Raw genomic sequence first — 26,192 nt, 5'->3', positions numbered from 1 at the left:
GTCCGTATTAATTTATTTTAATAATCAAATCCGGAATGGCTTTGGGCCGGCTTAACGAAATAATAAACACGGATTCGCGGGTCTTTTGTCGAGAGGAGAACGCTATCAGCAAAAGTTTTCCAACAGTAACAATGCATATTACGGTATGTGGAAGTTTCAAGTGGAGATAATTCGCTAAGTAATTTATTACATAGCGGTAGGAAAAAAACGTTATTAAAAGAGAAATTGTTAGATTCTTGCACTGTTCATTGTATTGGAGAATAATTGGTTGTTGTGTTTACGCCAAAAAAAATCATAACAGATGGTATTTCCTTAGGTAACAGGTAGACGACCTTGCCTGGGGACCTCAAGTTTTGATTACACGCCGGTGTGAATCGCAGACGTGATGTAATGTGGTAATAAGGTGACTATCAATAAGTTTTCTTACATTCAGAGCTTTCTTCTTCGATATCTTGGACATAAATTTTTACGATGTCTCTTTTACGACAGTAACTGGTTTAATTGCCAGCACCCGGTGGTAAATTCAATACCAAGTGTTAATAAAATCTTCTAATACCATACTTATGTTTTCAATTACGGTGTCTTTTTTGTAACAAATTTTCGTTGTTTGTTTCATCATTAACACGTCTTGATTGCTTTATTAGAGATCGGTTTGTAATTAAAGAGTTATTTTTATGAAAACTTTGATGGACAAGCATTAAAAGCGATAAATCAACGTCGTTTTGTTAATTACAACGCCATTTCACGTAATATCACAAACAGGATAAGATAGTCGAAAGAGTTTTTCCACCTCAGAAACGAATCCCTTCAAAGATAGATAATTACAGCGTCAAGCTTTTCGCACCTAGTAATTAAAACTAAGTTTATTTCAATAGCCATTCTTCATAAATCATTCTTTTTAGATACATGCACGTTGCCGTAATTATAATTCGAGCAAAATCTACATTGCTAACGACGCCATTGATTAATTACAATAAGTTCTATGACGACATGTGAACCTATTAACTGACTGCTAACAATGGCCTACGCCACCGGCGAACTGATATCACGTTCCTCGTTTTCTTTACAAATTACTTCTTAGCTCGTGTTAATCTTTGAAATAATTAGCTGAGACAGCACAGGATTCGCCCAGCGATACGATAGGCATATATCATGCAAGGAAACGCAACATACTTCTACATTGCAAGGGAACAAATATGCAGCTCAAAAAGTAAAAACTTTACAGCTATTCCAACAATTTCAATATCCTCTTCTCCTATTCGCTTATTCGCCAATTCGTTCAATCGCTCGGTTTTTACATTTTGAACTCAATTTTGGATTTTAATATAAATTCAATTGCTTTGAAACTCAATGCCAAGAACGTTTTTAGTTTTCTAATGTAAGTACAGTATTTTGTTTGTCAACGAATTCATTCGTGGTAATTTTAATCAAAAGGGTTTTAGTTAGCAAAATAAAGTTTAAAAAAGACCAAAACACAAAAATCGAAATAAGTTTGATACCGCTAACAGGTTTGCTAATTATGTGTAAACATGTTTATTTATAAATTTTACGAGAGTACTAAATAATTATAAATGAGGAAGAAGGCAATTAAATAAGGTATGGAAAAATGACAATTTTGAAATTTTAAAAAAATTATAAGTAATATAGCACGATCGGTGGAAAAAAATGCTAGAGAGTTGGAATTTTTTTCAAATGCTTTCTTTATTCTTGAGTAGACATAAATCAAAAGTCCTCAAAGGTGGGGGGCGAGCTCGAGGAGGGGGAGGGCGCTAAAGGTGTCTTTTTTTGTTTTTTTTACATATATCTCGGAAACTATTACTCCTAATGGTTTTTGCCTGCTTATCAAAATTAAAACCTACAAAATTTTCTACAAAAATGGTCCTTTGCATTTTTGTTGTAGGACTAACTGTAAGCGAGTTATAGGGCTGACAAAAAACATCATTTAAAAAAATGTGCTTTATCCGCATTTAAAACAGAATTAATCTTGTGATTTGAAAAAACTGAAAGCAAATTGAATTTATTGGGTGATATTGATAAGAAGATAAAAACCTATAGGAGTGATAATTTCCGAGATATAAGCAAAAACCAAAAAAAGACACCTTCCCCTCCCCCTCCCCCTCCTCGAGCTCACCTCCCCACCGTCGGGGACTTTTGATATATGTCTAACCAAGTGTAAAAAAAAAAACGTTTAAAAAAATTCCAACTCTCTAGGATTTTTTTCCACCGATTTATCTAATTTGACTGGGCTAATAGTAGATATAGAATATACTAATTTTGTTTTTAGCCAGAGCACTTGGTTTTTTAAAAAGAAAAAACTCACAGTATTCGGAAACGAGTTTTATTACCGAACTTTACATTGAGAATGTCGAATAATAAAAGCTAATTTGTTTACAAAACTACTCTATTTATAATTTAAAAATGCTAACTAAGCAACTACAATATATAAAGGGGGGCATTTATTGGGTGGTCCATAACTTACTAAGAGTTTACATCATTTATAATTATTCTCAGTTGTGACCTTCACAGACTAACTTTTTCATACACATTTTTTTATTATTGTGGCTATAGCAGCAGTTTTTAGTGACACCAACATGTGCCTATGGAAATAAGCGGTGAGATAATTTCTCCTTAAAAACTTAACCTGGGAAGGTTTAGGCATATAAAAACAGGGAATTACAAAAACCTATTTATTTGTTTGATGGTAGCTTATTCGTCAATTTGTTCGTTCGACTTTGCAATTTTCGAACTACACAGCAGCCTAAAGGGTAGATTATCTAGAAAAACGACTTTCTTTTATTCGGTTAACCGGTCATTTGCTTTTGCGATTTTCGAGTCATATTTAAAAGGAATTTTGCTTAAATGGGTGGTTTGAGACTCTTGAATGTGTATCTTTTTGCGCTGTCCGATTTGGCGTGTAGTCAGGGTTGTTTGGTGTGTTGTATGTCGAATTTGTCAAATCGTCCCTTCGCGATCATGTTCATCGTTCGTGATGGTGCAATATGCATTTTGTCGTGCACGACTGGATTCTGCAAATCTTTCGAATTGGGTGCAAGTCTTTCTTCACATGACTAAGTCCAAGCGGTTTTGCGGGCAAAAGAAACCACACAGTTCAATCACGTCCGACTTTTTAAAGTTTCTCCGCGAAATAACTTCCAGTTGTAAATATCGTCGTTTCGCATCGAAAAAGTTTGATGAATTGCTTTTTGTCGGGGAGCACCTGCATTGTTTCGTCCTGTCGGCGTGCGTTACATGTATCGAATTGTCCGCTACCGCATCGACCTGTTCACGTTATACCATAAGAGGCAGGTAGGTAGGTATAGGTTTTGACCGCAAAAAAGAATCGATGCGAAAATTTGTCCCGTATGCGCATATCCGTTAGATGGTACGGCAGGGACTCGAATTACCATTGTATAATTGGATGTAAACAATCTAATAGTTTTACTTTTAACTGTACATTCATCGAGCGCACACAACTAACAATATGCACTCGAATGGATAACTCTAATTGGCTCCCATAAAACAATGACATGTGTCTTTGGGCCACACGAAACCGACACGAATTTCGTGAACAATATGCGGAAACGTCGCTTTAATTATAACCTGGAAAAGTGACTGAATCGAGGCGAGCTTTTATGATACTCTTTACAACAGTTTTCAGCGTCTAACTAATATAATCATTTCTACATTTCGCATGCGAAAGAATAAAAGCCGTCATAAATTTTATTTCAAGTCAATTTCTTGCTTTGATGCATCTGGAAATAACACGTCTTCCGGAATTGTTCTCGTACTGGCAGTTTCGCTGTTTGTAGACACATTGTAACAAAATTTCCGCAAATAAAACTATTCGCTCTCAAGGAATTTTACTTAGATCTTGCGGTCGATTTTTCACCACACATCTGATTGAAACTTGACGCACTACAAGATAGGTACACACCAACGGATCGTCATTTTGCTACAGATAAAACACATTCTCAAATAACAACACATTCAATGAGTTTTCGAAACTTTACAAGAAAAACTCAAAAGATTAAGCCTACGTTTACTTAAACGCCGGAGGTGAACTTTTACGACCTATTTAAAAACCATTCAGCAATAATATTCTAATTAGACTAATTAACAGATTGATTAACGACGGGCGAAATTACTCTTTGAATGAGTTATTGTTTCCGCTAATATAATTTGTAAAATATTTAGTTAAAAATTGTACAATACGATCAAAATAAGACAAACTAACACAACATTGAGCAAATTCCCTACCTCTTTACTTTGTTCTTGAATAAAAATAAAGTAGTATATAAAATGTTACTTCTGGACATTTAGCGTATTAAAAAACAAAGCAGAATCTTACAAATTTAGCTGTTTGCTCTTTTGAGCAAACTGTTTGCTTTTGCATACAACCGAAAATGGCCTAAAACCCTTCAAAAAGCATTAATTTTTATCCACGCCAAAAGTAGGTATCCAAATATGTGTAGACCACAAAAAATTGGGCACACAAAAAAACCGTTAAAATCTCCCAAAATAATGCAAAATTACCTGAAGAACGCCCTAAAAAACTAATAAAATACCTTGTTTTTTTTGGGAGAACAGCTAAATTTGTAGGAATTGGTCCAGAAGTAAAAAGCCATTTTGGAGTGTGTAAAAACAAGGTATTTTATTAGTTTTTTAGGGCGTTCTTCAGGTAATTTTGCATTATTTTGGGAGATTTTAACGGTTTTTTCGTGTGCCCAATTTTTGGATACTTTTGGCATGGATAAAAATTAATGCTTTTTGAAGGGTTTTAGGCCTTTTTCGGTTCTTTGCTTTTGAGCAAGCAGCTAAATTTGTAAGATTCTGCTTTGTTTTTTAAGACGCCAAATGTGCTGGTCAAGAAGTAACATTTTATATACTACTAAATAAGTTTATTGTTGTTGTTTTTGCTAATTTTAAAGCAATTTTAGCAAAAGGTAGAAAACACTACTCAAATTTTATTTTAACTCTTTTAATTCGGCATATTGTTAACAATTTCTAGGATCGGTAGCTTTATTGTAACATTTTTTTGAGACTTAACTGAAACACGTATCTCAGTCCACAACATTTTTATTAAAAAAATCAAAAACATTGTGTTTGCTTCAAGCAAATTTTTGCACGTTTCTATGAGTAGCACCCATCCGTCTTGCGGCGTTGCAATTGCGAGTTATGTGGTGTAGGTGTCTTGGAAGCCTACGCCACAACAATTTGATAAAATCTCTTCTCTTGTAATAAAATTGTTAGAATCTTGATCTGTCATCCTTTGGGACGTCTCCATCGACCCGGAAACTGGGAATTTTAATCATGCAAAGTCCGCGGAAACCTATTAGCCTCCTCGTAAAGATTTGTTGCGTTCGTAGCAGATGTCAGGTCGAGCGGCCTGAAGAAATATGCGAAGAACAAATCGGCTTACGCCCACCAGAAATTTTCTTATTATTTCCCATGAGCCTTGTTACGACCGCTACTTATTTCGTGCAAAAAGCTACCGCCGTTGAGCCAATATTTGATGTTTGCTGTACCGTTGATCAGTTTTACTATTTAATAGAAAGCAAACAAAGCTCGACGTACGTACGTCCAATCAGCTTTTTTCGTCATCATCGTCGCAGATGCTTGATTTATTGCTCGGGGAAAGTCGTAAAGGAGGAGAAACAATGCGAAGGTGCATTCACATTGAGTTACGTAATAGCATGCAACCTTGCCACATTAATCATAATGTAAATGGACGTCGAGTTCGGAATTGATTCAGCAGAAAAGAGCCAACGCGGGTGTAAATGATACGAATGTTGCGAAATTATGGGGTACGCCGCGACGTGGACACGCCTCGAGGATCCTGCTTATTATTTTATTTCAATAATCAAAAGAAGGAAGCTGGCAAACACAATATCTCATAAATTTACAAGGGGACGTGTTGGTAATATCGGTTTGGAGTTATTGCATATTTATGATGAGGTAGACAATGAGGCTTAATAAAAGGGAGATTGACGACCGACGACGACACATACAATGTAAACACTCCGATTTAGTTTAATAAGTACAAACAAAATTGAGTGGATAGAGATCGAGTGGTCGCGGTGGCTTATTCCTTCTTATTTTTCTCAATTTAAATAAATGTTTGCATTATGACTTTCATGAAGACCAAGAAAAAATCGCTTTTGGAGCAGAGACCAGTGAACGAGTTAATTCGGTTTTTGAGTTGAAACGTAATCTTGGTGTTCCTCTTGTTGCTTGCGTGTGTTGGAATTTCCCATTACTTTTAAAAATTAATATTCTTTTTGCCGCGTAACTGAAAAAATGTTTTGTTCTGGCAAAAGCGTTCTCATTTCGTTGCACACAATACGAAACCGGGAGGTCTGAGTCCGCTTTTATTTTTTCTCAATTACAGATCCATTGTTGTTAGAAAGATCAGTTTCTGTCAGTGGAAGAGTTGTAATTTTTTCGCATCAGAATATGTAGGGAGTTTTTCGGGTTTAGTGCGGTAATTGCATCAACTCGTTGCCTGTTACTTTGTAGTTGTGAAACTTTGGAAGACCCGAAAAAGAGAATATGTTTAGCATAAACGTGACTCAAACTGCTCCCGGAAATTATATGGTGTTTATGATGAACATTCAGAATACAGAACGCATCAACAGAAATATTCAAGCGATGTATAGAAAATGATATTTCCAGTTATATAAATGCAAATTCTATATGTACCTACGTAGTGTGTCGAGCTAACATAATCATATCGGAAATTGAAAACGCAATCAGGGTTTGTATTATAAAGTCGATATTTGCAGAATAGTTACAAAAATTGCACACGTGCACTCTCCTCGTTACAGAGTCTAATAAATTCAGGCACTAATGGAATCGGGCAATCGCTAAATAATTAATGAAAATTTACCCGCACAACCATTACAGAAATCTGTAATTCTGATGTTGATAACCGCATCACTGCTGTCCTAACATTCGTCCTTATATTTTTTCTTTTTCACTGGAAACTACTGAAGTGTTAAATTCCTTAATATTTACAAACCACTAAGATTGTAATACAAGTTACAGTTAGGGCACTAAAATCAGGAATGAGTAATTTAGCATCCACCTTTAAGTGTTTCCCAAGACGTTATATATCAAACTAATAAATATTTAGTAGTTGGTGGTTTTAAGATCGATTTTAATACCGATAAAAGTAGAATCAATAAATTTATGGATGTCCGACCGCAAAGATTAGAGTAGAATAACAGTAAACACAAGTGAATGAGTTGAAATTATTTCTAATAGCCGTTCAGATTCACTTACAACTATTACTACAAAATATAAATCTTGTTAGTGGAATAATTTGTCTGATTTACGTTCGTTTCTCTCACGATTTACAAGGAAAAACTTTAATCGTTCACATCTAAACCCAAATAAAGATACTCGAGGATGGCTTGCAGTCATCTAATGGTGTTTAACTATTCATTGGGAAAAATTAAAACCTTATGTTGCTGAAAGGCTTTCTCACAAAATGATCTCGAAGTTATTTAAAACAGGTTTAACTAGCCGCACTTCCGGATTAAGAGCGCTACTAGTGAATACCTTCGAGATCAATAAGAGTAATTACCAATATTATGCAATTCATGTAATTAAAATTTACAACTATGTTACGCTATTACTTCTTCCTCGACTCGCAATTTATCCAAATTTCTACTTGTACCAGTCTTTGATTTTAATTTTCCTCCAGCATCCGCCTCCACACCGAGTCGTTTAATACATCGCCAAACACAACCGTTTTAATTATTTACGATTGCATTCGAGATATACAACATTCACATTGACTTTAATTTCACTTGGAAATGTTAGTGTTAGCTGCAGGGTGCCATTTCTAGTCCGATATATAGATAATGAGCGACAAGATTCGCCTGCTGCCGTTTTCAATCACCGACTTTTATGAAGATGTATTTGATGACTAATTTCAAATTATCCCTCATTAACTTGCTGGGGGAATAATTTATAGTCTGTCGTACGATAGACTTATCACCGAATGCCTTCAATAACTTAAGCTAATAAAGACAAGAAGGCGGAGATTCGAAACGTGAAGGGAATTTGTTGCGAGGAAAAAATCGACGTTTATTATTCTTAATTTGCTGGCGGAGAGAAAAATTTGCAATGCCTCTTGTGGAAGAGATATTCAAATGTTAATTGAATTGACCTCGAGGGGTCTTTGAGACTAATGAAGATTCATAGATAGGATTGCAATCCGATATGGAGACAGACAGAAAACGATAAATACTAGTCTCCGAAAGAAAAAAGGATTTTTTGGTTTGTACCAAGATCGACGAAGTAGGAAATCACACTGAGGTCTTGAAACACAAAAATGTTATTCTTCCTCTTTCAATTATTTTTTATTTATAATTTCTGATCAAGTCGCAATTGATTCTAGAATTAGGATGGCAACATTGATTATTCTAGTCAAGATTACCATGTTAATTTCAATGTGACATGAGAAATTTCTTTTAAAAATCTTTTTTTTGACCGTTTTCAATGATGTTTGAGCTTTTTTGCAAAACTTTGGTTCTTGTGGTTAGATTTTGGCTTTGCTTCGATTCTCGTTTAGTCTAGGTTTGATGGGTTTGTTTTATTGGCGAGTCCGTCTCTGTATCGTATGTGAGCAGCAGGGCGCCCTTTTCTGCCGATGTTTGCGGAACCGTTCCCATGCTTCCTCCGGCCGCATTGTGTAAAGACAAGGAATGAATGATGATTACCATGAGCGGTCTTGAGCCGCGCTGCTTTGTCTCAGATCCACACACAGTTAATACAATACGTGTGTGCTCGGCCATCTGGAGGCGATCATTCATTGCTCAGTCCCAAACAAAGCGCTTGTAGGTGGACACCGAGTCAAAAACAGTAGTGAAAAAATGAGATCTCTTGAGCTAATTTAATTTGGTCGTGCGAACACAACAAGCGTGATACTCAGCCTCTGGTTAGTCAAGTAGAAAATTCAATTTAAACGTAGCCATTAGCTGGAGTTCATTTGCCTATTAGAGGCAATCATCAGTCAATCGTCGAGACAAATACGCAACCGAGAGGAATTTTGACCATTGGAGCGTTCGCATTATCCAAGTGCGAAGAATGCCAACGGCTGTTCAAAAATAACACTCTGAAGAAGCCTTGGGCTGCTTCTTTTTGCATCGCGAACGTCCTTGCGGTCGTTCTACGGGTATTTGACCTAAGTCGAAGATGCGTGCGTGCCCAACATATTATAATGCCTAATTAGACGTTCCTGGAGACGTGTCATTAGTTTTTTGTATCGCAACAAATCAAATCAGTTACTCCTACACTTGGGTAAACGCCGAAGAGAAAGGTTTATTTAATTTGGCAGACGATGAACTCACAAAAATCGCTACGAAATTTTTCGATCGGGTAAAAGGTAATTGTTTACTTGTTGTTCTTGCGAAACTTTTAACACAATTAACTTTGCTGTTTACTGGCTTACTGAACACTTAGTGCTCCATCAGTAATTTTTCTTTGCTGCTTTGACACTGTCAACAAGGCGGCAACTTTTCTTTTATTCAACTTAGATCACTCTTAAATTGAGCTATAATGAGCCATTAGATAATACGCTTTCATTAAATTTGAAGCACGTGCACATGCCATATTACTAAGCTAAATTATTACTTGCATTCGAAACAATAGAATGGATTTGCTCTTAATGGTACCGACGAGCTTTTTTAGTACATCTCGCATGTTTATACGAGGTGATGTAATTTAAATTGGATAATAAAAGTAATATTATTAACAATAATATACTCATGTTGGTATTTTTTAAATTTGTGGTTGCATAATAAATCTAAGAGTTACTCATTAGTGATTGTTTTTTATTATAGACAACAAATCGCCAGTATAGACCTCCAAAGGATTTTAAATATTATTGGCATGTCTAAGAAATTTTGAACATACTCGTACATACAGGGTGTTTCACACAACTTTACGAGGCTTGCGCCTAATGTTGTATACGCACCCAAATATACAAAATTCACAAAACACTAGACACAAAAAAAAACACAATTAATTATTTAATTTTTGGAAACCCATGACAGTAGTTGTCAAACTGTTTCATTAATAGTCATAAACTGTAGTTTTTCAGAAACAATTATCATTTGTTCTATCAAGAGACGGCATGAATATGATTCTAGTTTATCTATCTTAATCACTAACTAACTTAAAATGTTTTAATTTTTTAAATAGTGAACAAACTAGAGAAAATTCTCCAATTTTTCAAAATTTGTAATCTAGTTCGTATCGGAATATGTATTATTGATTGCATCTCACAGGCGCAGGCCTCGTAAAATTATGTGAAACACCCTGTATTTGTTGCTTAAATTTTATGGTTTTGACGTACCAAACTAGTAAAACTATGTGAAACACCCTGTATATTTCTTTATCGCTAAAGGCCCAAAAAGTTAATAGTCTCTACTGCATCATAAAATTCAATCTAATATAGACATATTTTAATTATTAAGATTTCTTTAAAAAGCTAAAGCAGAGTGCACTTTTTTTGGTAAATTATTAAAATATTTTGGATTCTTAACTCTGATGGTCATTTTTTGTCTCCATTCGAAAGATATTCTTATATAGGACAATTCAGATAAGATAATGAGCCTGACGACATGGCGATGCAACCCAAAAAACAAATTTCGTTTACGTCTTGATCTAATTTTAATTAAGATTTGCATTTGCAATTCAAGTTATCTTATCTTGCTCTGACAGTGTTTTGACCAAGCAATTTTTGATTTATAAAAAAAATGTTTGTCTACCTTTAATGTTTCATTCGTTAATACATTTTGTATTGAGTTTACACCGAAAAGACTTCTATCACTCTGCGAAAACTGAATGGCACTAATGGTTGTTCTCTGCGCTGATGTCAGAGTGACATAAAATGATAACTTGGATTCAACTGGCAAATCCTAATTTAAATTGGATCAAAGGCGTAAATGAAATTTGTTTTTTGGGTTGCATCGCCAGATCGTATCTAAGTTGCCCTGTATTTTATCTTTTGGAGGAAATATAAAATTTTTCTAAAGTCGATGAAATTTTTCATAATTATTACCAACTTGTGGGTAAACAGTTCATTTTTAATTGCTCGAAAATTTAAAGACTATGCCATCTACAAATTATTACAAGTTTTCTTTCTATTATTTAAAATCGAAGAAGTCTAGATAGTGTCATTGCCTTTGTAAATACTATAAGTGTTTATTACACCCACAAAATAAATTGTTAAGAATGTGTAGTATTTTGATGAGTTTCAACTAATTACAATATAATTCAGCGTATAATTGCACTAAAACGATCTTTGAAATAAAGATCTAAATAATTATCATCATTACCATAATTAATCTCCTAATACACCTATCACAATTTAAATTACAAAATTCCGAATGTTTCGCGTCAATAGACACTTCTCGATCGTGTTCTTTCCATTCAAAAGAAAATATGGCTTCTTATGTGCTTTACTCGGCGTATTTTGTCGCCTCGTTTCCTGGAGAAACCGCTAAACAGGAAAATGCCAATAAAACCGTTTATGGGACGCCGTTTCGTCCTTTGAACAGGTTGTTACAAATAACTGCCGTCGATTTTAATGCCCGCATTAATGGTCATAATTAAAAGAAGCTTCCAGGTCGAATCGTTCGTTTGTGACATGAATTTTGCCAAGGAAATGACCATTAAAAGTGCTTCATAGAGGAGTTGAAATAACCCAAAATTGGATCATTTCTGTGAATTTCAAAGTTAGTATGTATTGATTTTTAATCGACAAGTCTCAGAAACAATACCTCCTGAAAAAAATTAATTAAATTTCCTGAAAGTGTCGGCTACGGGTGGTCTGCGAAAAAACAATGTTCTTGCGTTTTGCTCGGGCACATTGATTGGACAGATGAGTGACACCAGTGCGACACTTCTTTTTCCTCTCGGTTGAAGTCATTAACTCGAATACAATACAAGAGGAAAAAGAGCAGCGAGATAATTATCATAATGCGACTGCCCCATGAATAGATTACAATATTTTATGGAGATTTTTGCCAATTATTGGCTAACGATGATTTAGAAACGGAACTGTACTCTTGCGAATTTTTGCAAACTGTTAATTGCTCTCCTTTTCCGACCAATTTCCACCCGAGGTGAATCGCAATCCGAAAAAACTTCCGGGATTTATTACACCGTCATGGCGTTGCCTTGCACAAATATGGCGACAGGGTAATACCTCTCGATAAAGTGATGATCGCAATTACATCATTATGTAATAAATCACTGCATTATTTATTTATTAGTACATAAACGCTAATAAGTACCCTTGACAGCCAACCGCTGATATTCAAATTAAATGTAATTTCAATTGCAAGAGAGACGCTTTATTATTGCAACAATAGACGGAGTTATTTCACAACGTCGACATAAATCAATTTTACCAAGATATATTCGTTCTCAGAAGCAACGGCACATCATTATCCGACACGAAACACCCCGTATAAAAACGATTTTTCCGGAAAAACGCACGAATGTAATTGCATAAAACCTAGAAGACCTTGGATAAGCTACAATTTAAACAAGGCGATAACTGATTTTGTTAACATATTCGTATGCTTCAGGCCGTTTTCTTCACGAATGTCGTTAAAACGCACGAATGACGCTTTACTCTCAAAAAGTCATCGTTACAGATGCTACTTAAGCACGACATAAAACTGACATTTTACATAGTAAAATGTTGAATGCGGTTTTTCACATATTCCAGAGTAAAATAAAGTTTGTTGCTGAAAAATTTATATATAACACAAAAAACAGAAAACTTGGTTTGCTCCTGAAATGACTTTCTACGAATAACAAATAAAAATTACTTCAGCGTTTGAGTTTTTAAGTTTTCTGTTCTTTCAGATTCGTAATTTATTGTTTCATATTTTGGTGTTTTTAAGTTAGAATTTTCTATGAAAATAATACTTTTAATTTTTTAATTTTTTGGCAACGACCACAAGAAATACATTTTCGAAAATAATTGATGTTGATATCGTTTTTATGACAAGTTGATACTGTCATAAATCGGCACAAACTACATGGTTGGACAATCTTTTTTTTTTCATATATTTTGAACAAAAGTAAAATGCATATGAAAAATTAAGCAGAAAGATAAACTAATTTAAATTTCAATAACAACAAGAATTTTGAAGATAGTGAAAACGGAGGTAAAATTTTGCTATATTTTGGACATCCTCCTTTAAACTAAAACTGTACATGTAAATGATAAAATAGAATCTATTATTTAATATTTGGTATTTAATTTTATTATGCTAAGATTTTGTATAATATTTTTTTTGAATAAGTGATTTTTGCTCATTTTTATATGATTTGAAAAAAAAACTTTTCTATTTCCTCGCCAAAGTACCTACTCGAATATTTTTTTTTATTTTAGTGTCCAGAAAATGTATCGATTGCAATAGTGTGAAACTGAGAAGATTTTGCATTCGCTTGCTGATGTTTTTCAAAACTTTTGTTTTTACAAAAAAGTGGACGAACGTACAATTCTTTAACCAAATTTAAATTTAATCTTTGCGGAATTTGAGTAACATAAATATGTGCAAATGCTCAAGAATTTCAGTTTCTTAAACCCGATTACTCAATAACATTTTTGTTTCTCTCCAATTTAATTTTCTCATCTTATTACTAACACCTTTTCGAGCGCTCGTCAGTGTTGCAACAAATCCTCCTTGCTTTAAAAGGCATAAGAAATTAAAATTCAATTTGGAAGTGCGTCGCAACCGCCGACCAGCATTACAACACGCCTGAAAATTACATTGCGGTCGGCCACATTACAGTTTTGTGTCGGTTTTCAGTTCCCACAAAATGAACAGTTTACGTGCTCATCACCATTTGAATCATTTGATAAAGTGCATAAGAGAAAATGCACAAACTTTTTCAAAGTCCTCAAACTTTTTTCCGATACGCGAAAGAAAAGAAAACTTTTTAATTCTTTGCGATTTGGGGTAAGTGCACCCCTGAGACTAATAGAATACAGTTTTGCTTTCATATCGGGTCTTAACCTTCGACACCGGCATCGTGCTGCCCCCGGGCCACGACCAATCCCATAACACACTCGCATGGTTATCATTATATGCGAGCTTATCGTAAAATATCAACGCAATTAGGCGATTATTAATAAAATAACGGTGTCGGTCGAGGATTTGACCACCCACTCGAGAGGGCTACCTATTATCGCAATTTACTGGCCAGTTTTTCACTCGTTAGGTATTGTTTATTGCTCATTAAGGGAGTTCCTGCAGATTTGATTTTTGTCAGAGTTTGGAGTCGGGAGTTTAATTACTTGACGGAATTCGCAAAGAGTTTTTTTATTTGTTTTATGACATTCTGAACGTTTTTTTATTACTCTACTTACAAATGGGAATGCAAAATGTTTCAATATTAAATACCTTTGGTTTGTCGAGATGCAAGTCGAATATAAATCTTGTTAGCTGATAAAATTATCAAAGCTGGGTTATAATTGAAGTGTTATTGTCAGAATTTGCGCTAGTCACAGTCCTGCTAGCTAATTAGTGGCAATGTAGTTTCATTAACTGCAGATCGAAACAGCTTTGTAACTAGTTGTGTTAATTGTAATTAAATGCTATTTAAACTTTATGGTAATCCGTTGGAGCGGATAATAAAACTCTCTTGGGTCCCTCCAGCGACAACGTTTCACTAGAGAATAGGAAAAATTTTATTTTCTTCATTCTGGCTTGATAGGAGATTATTTTAATCGATTTCAGTTCTATCGAAGTGGTTTTTTCCTCGTCCTTAACAAGCTAATATCATTTTCCAAGTAGACGTTTATTAGAATATGTCATACATAAACCGATTTTAGATTTTATAAAGAGCAAGAAGCCAGTCGTTAAGTCTCATAAAACTCATTATTTAGCTTGTAAAACACGGATAAAAGAAGGTCTAAATTATGGAAGCAAACTTTATGACTTATACCTGAGTCACTTTTCACCAATCGGAATTCCTAGATTTTTTAAGCCCCTAGCGTTGATACAGGAAAAACTCGACCGGTAATATATCAAAATTTTAATTAACTCCAGTTAAGTCTACACTACAGTTATCTAAATGGTGATGTTCTACGCTATAAACAATTCTACACCACCACCGCACTACTCTTCCAGCGATAATAATTACCGTTGTTCGTTCAATTGAACTCTATAATTATTGTCAATATGCTAATTTATTTTATTGTTGGTATTGATCCGGCGACCTTTTGACGATATGCGTTGATCAGGAAATTGCGAATTTTAATTACAATTTACATTGTTTGTACCACTTGACAATTATTTATTATTGCTACACTTCAAAGTAAACAACGCTGCGCCGATAATTTTATTCAGCGACAAATCATGATAACCAAACTGGATGGAATTTTGCACCGAGAAATAAAAATTGGAAGTTTTAACTTACAAGGGACTATTTTGTTTGTAAATTTGTAGCTTTTCACAAACAGTAAAAATCAATTGAAAAATGATTTTTTCGTATTTCATTGACAACTTAATTAAACACAACATTGTTACTCTTTGCTAAGCTGTAGCTGTTTCACGAATGAAGATAGAAAAATAGTTATTTATTATACATGACGATAAAAAAATTGTTTATCTACGAGTGAAAAGGTTAAGTTTACGAGTGACGAAGTCACGAGTGGACTTTTTTCACGAGTTTCTTGAATTTAAACAGTAGATAAAAATTACTTTATTTCACAAGACGATAAAAGACAACTTTATCTACTGAAATTAGTTAATAAAATATAAATAGTAGATAAAAATTACTTTATTCAATCCTCTATGTTAAAATTGAATTTTATCTACTCTTTTCTTCATGTTAAAATGAAATTTTATCGTCTAGATGATAAAAAATACATCCGTTGTTACTTCTTATTGGATCCTCGTGGTATGGAAACGATGAACAAAAACACGAGTTAACCCGTCACACCAAACTTTTATTTCAAAAACATATAAAATTTGTATTCTCACCTGAGGATGACCACTTTGTGGTTGAAACGCGTTGTGTTTGCAATAAAAGTTTGGTGTGACGGGTTTAATCGTGTTTTTTTGTTCAACATCCATCGTTGTATATCTGCGGTTGTTAGTTGCTAACGATCTTTGACATTAGATTTCATTGTTGAATTTTACTTTGACATTTAGAAATATCAACAAAATTGACTACAAAATTCGTGAGGATTGAATAAAATTTTATATTGTACACGACGATTAAATTTTCATTATCTTTTCGAGCAATTGCTCTCAATTTTATCGTCTTGTGTAATAAATAACTATTATTTCACTAGACGATGAAAGACTACTTTATCTACTGAAATTAGTTGATAAAAGCACTCTTTAACATTGAGTACAAAATAAAATATATTTAAGCTTTTTTTTCTCAGAATAGCATTTTCTATTACTGGTTGACGTATGGCGGTTTACTTTTGAGACACCGTGTATTTGAGATAGTCGTAACAAACTTCTCGTCATTAACTTTCTTTGGTCTTTTTCTCTTCTACCACAACCATTAAGACCAAAGATTGAAACCACTTTCACTAACAGAAAATTTTGATCGGTGCCTGATTTAAAAATGATAAAACAGTTTTTATTGTTAAAACTTCCCCAACTGTTTGACGCTTTAAAAACGAAATATAAATGTTCACAATGTGCAAAATACTTTTGATTGCGAAACTTTCTCAATACGAAATGTCAGATTATTTTTAACAGATTTAAAACAAGTTTAAGCCTTGTTGAGTCTAATTCGAAGAATAAAATGTTGTATTCAACTCGTTTGAGTGTAAATCGGACGCTTTATTTCACCTCGTGGATGATAAAATAAAAAAAGATGTTGCTAACAAGAAAAGTGTTGCTAACAAGAAAAGTCCCACTTTTCTTAATTATTTTGCGTTAAACAATGTTATCAATTTCTATTAAGTACACCAAAAAATATGTTTTTTCTAAACTTATTGCTTTACAAACTATTAGAAAATTGAACATCTACACTGGAGGTTAACTGATTTTTTAATGCCTTAAAACTTTGAAAGCACTCCGACTATTTTTTTATAACTTTTTTTCTATAAGTTTATAACTATTTTTAACCAATTTAGGAAATTGTGGAATTTATTTTCAAAAAGGCAATTTTTATGAAGAGATATGATATAAAGTATATACACTTCAGAAGTTTTATTAAAAGTTTCACTTCACACTATTACTATTACTAATATTAGACAATATATCGATTTTTTGAAGAGGCATAGCCGAATTTTTCGGACGAACAAATTGGTTCAATATCTGTTTCAATTTGCTTTAAGATCAATTGTTTATGAATGCATTGAGAAGGAAAAAAGCTGATGTGGTGGCAAAATAGAAGGAAAAAGTTAATTTCCACCCAGTGTACACGTAAGCACTCACGTTCAAGTGCCAAAGTAATTTATACCTTCCTGAATTTGGAGTCCATCAGAAGTGATTGTTCCCAATTGATTTTTCCTTTCTAAGCTCGCATACAATCGATTTACAGGAAATTACACACTCTATGGGAAGGAACCGTTCCGAAATATAATAGTTATTGTTAGTGGTGGCATGGGTTTCGACTCAACTATTAACGTTTTTCTCTTTCATTCGAGCTTTAATTCAAGTGTCTAATCAAAGCCGAGTCATCAATTACTGACAGCGGGAGTTGTCAAAGGATGATGTAGGAGTTGGCATTTACATTGAGGTTAAATATTTATTCACGTTCTAATTAATATTTTACCGTGTGGTTGGGTTGTTCATCTCTCTAAATTCGATGATGTAATAGAGTCTGTTGTAGACGATTTACAAAACGACGAGTTGTAGTCTTGGAACGACAGCCTTATTTAAAATCGAGTGACATTTTGGTATTGCGATCGCGATTCGTCTGTACATTTCCAATCTTTACTCAGGTTGACCGAGATAATCCAATCGTTGAAGTTTGTCGTTTTTATTTGCAGCACACGCTGACTGGACATTCTGGCAAGGTGATGGCGGCCAAGTTTCTCGGCGAAGCGTCCAAAGTCGTCACTGGCAGTCACGATCGTACCCTTAAGATATGGGATCTCAGAAGCAGAGCCTGTAAGTATAGACTTGTTCGTGTTTAAGTCGAAGTGGTCGCGTGTCTTATCGTACACACTTATCACTAAACGGCGGACTAATTATTTTTTCTAAGGAGAACTAAGAATTGCACCGACGGCAAAAAAGGGGCCTCGAGTGCATCAACTCCTCTCAACTAGCATTCTTCAAAAAATTTGCATTTTTCTTATTTTACAAAAACAATTTTAGTTTTATCACTAAACCACTTCCTTTATCGTAATAAAGCTTTATTGGTTGTTCAGGACACAGGAGGCTTTTCTAATTGTATACAATATGGGCAAGAATTTCTGCAATTCTGATTTACGATTTGTATCTACTCTCTCTCCAGTGATCGGAGAGAGCCTTTCTTTGAGTTTGCTAATTTATGATTATGAAGTTGATTATTATTATTATCGGCTATAAAGCAAATTCTAAACTCGTCGTGGTTCGAGCCATTAATCCGCCGCCTACTTCGACTTGGCCATACAAAAGTATGCAAAGTACAGATAAGTGTTGAAAAATGTCGTCTCATAATTTAATTTAAAATCAATTTTGGGAAGTTAGTGACGCGTCGTTGACAAGAAAATTTGTGAACGAACATTCATCGATTCGCTCTTCCTTATTCTCACCCTCACAGTTACCCCTGACATCTTTTCAACGTTTAATCTCTTCCAAGGAGCGCATAAATTGTTAACGGCTTTTTTAGAATTGAAACCGCTCGTTAATGAGGCGTAAAAATGCAATATTTGAAATTTTAGACAAGTGACCATAAAGAGGAGAATTTTTCATGTTGAGATACAAAGAAACTACTGCTTTCTGAATCAATCGAGCAGAGCTGTAAATGAACACGTCGGTCGATAAATGAGAGTCTCGTGATTCTGTCTTTAAAGCAACATATAATTTTGACTTTCTCACTAAGTGATTGCTACATGAGGAAATTTCGAGTTTCGTAAAGGTTTGACACTTTTTTTCATCGACTAGTTTATAATTAAAGTTAATTCGTATGATTTTGTGGTCGTGGAAAGATTTATAATGTCGTTTGGGATGTTAAATGCGAGCCCATGGGAAGAAGTGACATTGGTGGTCATCAACGATAATGACTCGTAATCAGCAGCGGGGAATGCGAGTGTACAAATCGATAATGACAGTCCTCGCCGCTCGAGGAAACTAAAATTAATATTTTTTTTTAAATTAAATACCTTGTTTCCTTTAAATAAATCCACTGTATTTTACCTATTATGGCATTGAATATTGGGCACAGCATAGGTCAGACCTTTGCTAATTAGTTTTAACACTGGAATGTCGTTGACACGAATTAATTTGAAAAATCCTAAAACTGACCTGATTTGGTGTCGGTTGAATTCGCTTGGTATCACATGTGTCTGCGTTATGTGAGAAAAAACTGATTGCATCAACAAAAAAGATCGTAATTATGGCCCGCTAATAGATCTGATAGAGATGTTAACGCCGCTTTTTTCTCCCATCTTTCAAATACCTCGTTCTCGGTATAAACAAAAAAATCATGACAACAAATAATATTTTGTACTAACGAGCGACTATTTGCTTACTTACATAAATTATATGCTTCGTAATTAGTTGGATATTCAACAATATTTTATGCGATTCCGTTATAATAATGACATTCCCTATTTGACATTTGCTGGCTCTTACGGAGATTCGGTCAGCGATTATTTTTACGCTTATTAACTTTTCGATTACTTGTCATTAATTCTCTTCGGCAGATGTCTTGTTTTATATTTATTGTTGGCGAGTTGCCAATCATTCTGCGATTATTTTATTGTTTATCAAACACATTTAATGAACATGTGATTGTGTAAAAGAATCTTTAGATTCTTTAAAGGCTCAATTCTTCGTCTGAGTTCAAAGCAAGAAGCAATATACAACATGAGTTGAGTTTTTTACTAGTTTGTTGTAACTTTTTTTCTAACTTTTGCTAAAGTTGTAATGTCAAAAAATAATAAAAAATACAATTATTAAAAAACAGTATAGCTAATCCTTCTTCTTGGATCTTCTTGGTATGGAAACGATGAACTTTAAAAACAAGATTAGCCCGTCACACCAAACTTTTATTTAAAAACACAACGCGTTTCAACCACAAAGTGGTCATCCTCAGGTGAGGAAAATAAATAGCTAATAAAAAATTCATTAGAAAATTTTACATAAATACACCAGAACTCGCGCCCCAGCAAAAATTCTACCTATAACAATTTCGAAGGTATGAATGTTTAAATTTTGCAATTTGACTCTATTTATTTCTTTTGGAAAAATATTTTTTCAAGTTTTTTTGCTACAGGCAATTAGAAGAGAAAATAAGGAAACTGTATCTAAATTACAACTCTGTTTTATGTTATTTATGGCTTTTATTGACAAAATTTTTGTATTTTTACTAAATATAAAAGAACATATACAAGATCATCATATACAGAGTGTTCGGTCCAAGTCGCCCCGGCTGATAACACCTAAACTTACTTCTTTTTTTCAAAAAGTAAATATTTAAGTAATAATATTCATTATTGTGTTTGTTAGTAAATGTATCAAATTTTTTTAGCATATCCGGTGTTGCCGGAAATGCTACCAAATTTAGTTTTTCAAATGGAACACCTATTTTTTTTCCTCGAAACAATAATAATTGACATGAAAGATACGGTAAACCACTATTTATTACATTTTGCGTAACACAATGCAATCAGAAAACATCTTAAATCTTAGAATTTTATAAGGAAATTAGTCGCGTAGTCTGATTTTTAATTTTAAAAGAAAGTTGTGAATAAAAAAATGCTTGGATACTGTTTAATTGTTGGTTTGACAAATCTAATTTGTCAGTTATGATGAGCGAGTTCTCTTATGGAAACTCTTGGATTTTCTTCGACTGATAACAGAACATTCAGATTTTTATTTTCTTATTCTTCACTAAGAACCACAGGTTTTTTAGTTTTAAGAAGCGAACCTATTAGTCTCAGTTGTTTTTCAATTCGACTAAATTTCCAACGATTTGTGTGAACTCTATTTGGGTATTTTTCTCTATACTGTCTTGCAGCTTCTGCTCTATTTTTAATGCACTTCAAGCTGATCCATCAATTCATCGTAATTAATATCATCCATTATTAAAGATCTTAATAAGATTTATTGACAAATTAGGCTTTGTCAAACTAACAATTAAACGGTATCTAAGCATATTGCTTTTTGCATGAATACCTTGACAAGTAAAATCCGCCTACGTTGCAAAATTTGCAATAAAATTCAAAAATTTAAATTGTTTTCTGAGTGCATTATGTAAAGTACAATGTAATAAATAGTGGTTTCATGCCAATTATTATTGTTTTGAGCAAAAAAAACATAGGTGTTCCATTTGAAAAACTAAATTTGGTATCATTTTCGGCTACACCGGATATGCTAAAAAAAATTGATGCATTTTCTAAGAAAGCCAGGAATGAATAGTATTATTTGAAAATTTAGTTTTTGAAAAAAAAAGTAAGTTTAGGTGTTATCAGCCGGGGCAACTTGGACCGAACAGCCTGTATATCATATGTATCATTAAATAACCATAAAAAAAGTCAAATGTCAAAATATTTGGACATAGATTTTGTAAAACATTTTTGAAATTTTTCTCTGGGGCGCAAGTTCTGACACCCTGAATTATTGTTAAAACTCTATATACTTGTGGAGTTTAGTCGAAACACCCTGTATATTTGGGAAATAATTGTTATTAAAAAAAGTACTGAGTACAGATCAACCCTTAAAAGTATTTTTATTTTGTATTATTTTTGTCTATCTGTTATTATTTTTTATTTATATTTATTTAATAGAAAATCAAGCAGTTTCGAAAAGTGATTGGTTATGATAATGGAAAATAGGTTTTCAGGCGGCACCAATCTTTTGAAAATATTTTTACAGCACTTTTTTATTTTTATTTTGATTTAACTTAACTTCAGTAACCAGCGGTGCTAAAAAAATTCTATGCGATTCGGGTGATTTTTTATTACAACATGTTTTTGATTATTGCAGGTATAGAGACTAAGTTCGCCGGTTCCAGCTGCAACGACTTGGTGATCGTTGACAGTTCCGGTTCAACAATAATCAGCGGCCACTTCGATAAAAGCATACGTTTCTGGGACGCTCGTTCGGAATCCAGTGCCAATAACTTTCTGTTCAACGGCAAAGTGACATCTTTAGATTTAACTCGAGGTAAGTGTTCTTTCGCAGGTGCCTCGCGCTTCTCTAATTGTAATTGTAAATTCGGTCCTAATGCCGTAAAAGTCGAGTGTTGAGTCGCGTTCATTGTGCGCCTCGGAAAACTCACTAATGTAAACTAATTATGCAAATTTCGTCACCTAATTAAATAAATCGTAACTTCTTTACGCCCAGACACGCCCTAAATGTTATTTTTTCTTTTCTTTTTCCTTTTCGCAGATGCTAAGTATCTGATCTGCTGCGTGAGAGACGACACACTAAAACTACTAGATCTGAGGATGAACCAAGTGGTGAAGTCGTTCAGGTGAGTGGAGAAATTTCGTAATAATTTGTAATTAATAAGGCGAAGGTGGTTTTGTAACCGAGTGGCAATGAAATTTTCTCTCGTTGATTAGGAAACGAAAATTGTAGGTACATCCTACGTGTCGGAACATAATTATTGATCAGCGAATCAAACCACAGTCATTATCTGCGGTATTACACAATGTTGGTTTCGGGCTGGGATGATTTTACGGAAATGCCAACAAGGATTGGATTTTTTAAAGCCATACGAATAGAAATTGTTTTTTTTTTTCAAATTGCTTTTAATGATTTTTTATCCCGCAATAAATAATAACTCCTATTTCTAGGCGGATAAATATCGGATTCGTTTCGCTTTTTTAAGATTGTTACTTTTTAGATTTTTAATATCTTTCGAAAAATAAAACGTGGGATGTAGTCAGACATTGTTATTTTCTTCAAATTTATTTTCAATACTGTTTACTGAAACAACCAGTTTTAAGTCACTGTTTGAAGTTTAATCAGTTTTTTGCAAAAATTATCTTTACCTACTATACGAATTTAACTACAAAAGCAACGTTTAGGTAATCTTTTTTAGTTAGCAAAAAATTTTATTTTACATCAGCTTCAATTTTTGTTTTTAATGCATGTTAATGAAACCACGAATATTTATTAGCCTAAAAAAATGGATCGATATTAACTTATAACTAGTTTTTCAGAAGAAATAGCCATTTATGTATCAAGTACGCAAAATAGGGTTTTAGGGGACGAATCGTAATTAATGACGAGGCGACGTAGGAGCCGAGTCTTTAATGAAAGGAGTCACCTAAAATCTTTTGCGTATGTGGTGCATACAAGATTTTTTTGTTAAAGCTCCCAAAACTCGAATTCACACCTCTTACTAATTAAAAAAATTTCGTTACCATAGTAACCAATTTTATTTTTTAGTCCGCAAAAACTGTTTTTGGGGACTGAATACCTAAAGTAACCGTTTTGCGCACTATTTTATTGAAAGACTCATTTTAGGGACTCAAGTGAGTCCCTAAAACAGCTGTTTTCGGGAGCGTATACAAAAAAGTATACGACAGTATTTTTAAATATAAATTTTGTTGCAAAGTGAAAATATTTAGTTGTTTTTTTAATGAATTTTTTTTTAGAAAAGATTCTGAACCTGATAACGAGGTTTAGAATGTATCTTTTTTTGAGATTTGTTTTTTAGAATTAGTTGTTTTTTATATTTTTTCTGATTTTAACAAAGTTCGAAGAAACATCTTTTTGATGAAAATAAAAATCGTTGATTAATTGTTGTAATTTTTTTAAGACTAATTTTTATGAGAAGCTAAAAAAATTWTATGTATAATTTATATTTATTACAATGTTTATTGTTATTATCTTACTTTCACCTCAGTGTGTTATCAGTGAATAACAAATTTTTATTGAGTAAACTTGTCAATATAAATTAGTAATTTTTATTACGTGTATTACTCCTATTCACACGTACTACATAAACAGCAGTATTTTTATGTTTTTGTGTTTTTTTGTTTAAAATAACATGTTTCCAGAATTAATTGTATGTCAATATTATTTTCCAAAGCACATTATTGTTATTGTTAGGACGCGAAAATACTAATTAATTTAATGCAAATATAGTTTATATATTATAAATTCTTTAATGTACAGTTAATGAGTCAAAATACTAACGTAAGTTGTAAGTTTTATTTTCTTTCTCTCGGAATAAAAATTATTTATTTGCAGACCCGGCGCCTCCACCATTTTTCAATTACGCGCTTAGCTTTAATAAAAAAAATTCAAATAAAAGCAAGCAATTATCTCGGAATTGTTTATTTAAATGTAATAATTTCTTGATTCTTTGAATTGAACTTCGTCCACGCATACGAATCATATCTGTTTCTCCGATTCGATTCCTATTGTGAAACATTAGGATTCGAGTAAAAGGTTTCCAATGTGATCGATCTCGTTTAAAAAGCTAATAAAATTCAATTGCTGATATAAAAATAAATCTGTCATGTCGAGGGTTAATTTTATGTGGATTTGGTCCGATAAAGTTTTCTTTCTTGGCGTTTGTATGTTTATAGTTCTGGGCGTCGCTTTTGTCGCCCAGATGGAAGACAATAAAACCGACTCGAGATAATTCATATTTGCGGAAAAGCATCTGAGTGGTATTTTTAAAGCCGCTTCATAAAGCTTCTATCTGGTGGAGTTTCTCCTTTGAATTTTCAGTCTTTTGAGCGACTCGGTAGATACGCTCAATCGTTCCTTAATCCCGACGAAATAACGACAATTCGCTTTGAGTCGCTATCTCAAACTGCGCCGTTATCGAACCAGAATATCGCACCCTATGATGTAGTCCCAGTTCGATCGTAATGTTGCATTCAACCGAATAGTCGGAATCCAATAAACATCTTTTTAAACAACTTATTCCACGACGACCCTATGTACTGAACGAAATAAATTTATTTCAATATTTTCGCATCGACGGATTTTGCTTTATGGCGGTGCGGCGTGTGTGTGCGACGAAATGGGTCACAGATGAAATACAAGACGAGATATCGAACCAGGATACCAAGACAACAAAAAATGCACAAAACTATTACAATTTTTAACAATACTGTCTAATAATAATAAAATATTTAACTAAAATAATAACAACTAAAGCTATGTTTTATGTAGGAATCAAAGCTGTATAGTATGTCAAGAACACATCAATAATGAATAAAGTAAAAAATAAGTCTTTTCTTTCCAGAGACGAATTTGCAAAATATTAAATGAGTACTTTAAAAAAAATCCTTAAACTTTTCGAGTTTTTTTTCCAATTTTTTTCTAAAAAGGAAGGTTTTACTTAACTTATTTTGCATTTTACTCATTATTGTTTACTTGTAACTTTTTTTTATCCTCATTATCGAGTTTAAAATTAAGGTACTATTTATAATTTAAAAGTTGAGTGGTGTTTTTATAACGCAATATCTCAACTAAAGAATTTTACTACAACTTTTTTCACTATTCGTTACTATTGGGCAAGAAATATTATTTCGTAAGTTTATGCCTATAAGTTAAGAATTATTCTATACAGGGTGTGTCAGAACTCGCGCCCCAGAGAAAAATTTGAAGTAAAGTAAGATATCAGGAACGTGAAAAAAATGTTTAAAAATTCTCTGTCAAAAAATTTTGACATTTATTTTTTGACATTTGACATTTTTATGTCTATTTAATGATACTGATGATCTTCTATATGTTTCTTTATAATTATTTTTTTTAATACAAAAATTTTGCCAATAAAAGCCACAAATGACATTAAACAGAATTACAATTTGGGATACAGCTTCCTTACATTTTTCTCTGTGGTACGAGTTCTTTATAAACTCTGTTTTTATTTGCTTGAATTTAAATTAGTTTATGAGGGATTTAATGAGGGAGGTTGTAAAGCTATTGCTACCAAAGCGACCTGCTAGCCGCTGAAGCAACCTCGAAAAAACAATTACAATTACAATTACAATTACAATTACAATTACAATTACAATTACAATTACAATTACAATTACAATTACAATTACAATTACAATTACAATT

The 26,192-nt window shown here is 33.3% G+C and overlaps 1 protein-coding gene across 3 annotated transcripts in view; it reads left to right on the top strand.

Annotated features, from left to right (window-relative positions):
* LOC123009501 (autophagy-related protein 16-1) overlaps positions 1 to 26,192 on the top strand; it is a 159,128-nt gene that overhangs the window by 126,429 nt on the left and 6,507 nt on the right. For all 3 annotated transcript variants that reach the window (XM_044405874.1, XM_044405873.1, XM_044405872.1), the window contains 3 exons: positions 17,996 to 18,116; positions 22,140 to 22,319; positions 22,545 to 22,629. In XM_044405874.1, coding sequence (XP_044261809.1) covers positions 17,996 to 18,116; positions 22,140 to 22,319; positions 22,545 to 22,629 — 386 coding nt within the window. The remainder of the gene's footprint in view (positions 1 to 17,995; positions 18,117 to 22,139; positions 22,320 to 22,544; positions 22,630 to 26,192) is intronic.

This window comes from Tribolium madens, unplaced genomic scaffold (assembly GCF_015345945.1).
Source record: "Tribolium madens isolate multiple individuals breed KSU strain unplaced genomic scaffold, Tmad_KSU_1.1 Scaffold_7;HRSCAF=85;Tcas5.2_LG10, whole genome shotgun sequence".
In the NCBI taxonomy this organism is placed as follows: domain Eukaryota; kingdom Metazoa; phylum Arthropoda; class Insecta; order Coleoptera; family Tenebrionidae; genus Tribolium; species Tribolium madens.
Note: the sequence above shows the minus strand (reverse complement) of the source record. Positions and strands in the feature narration are given on the sequence as shown.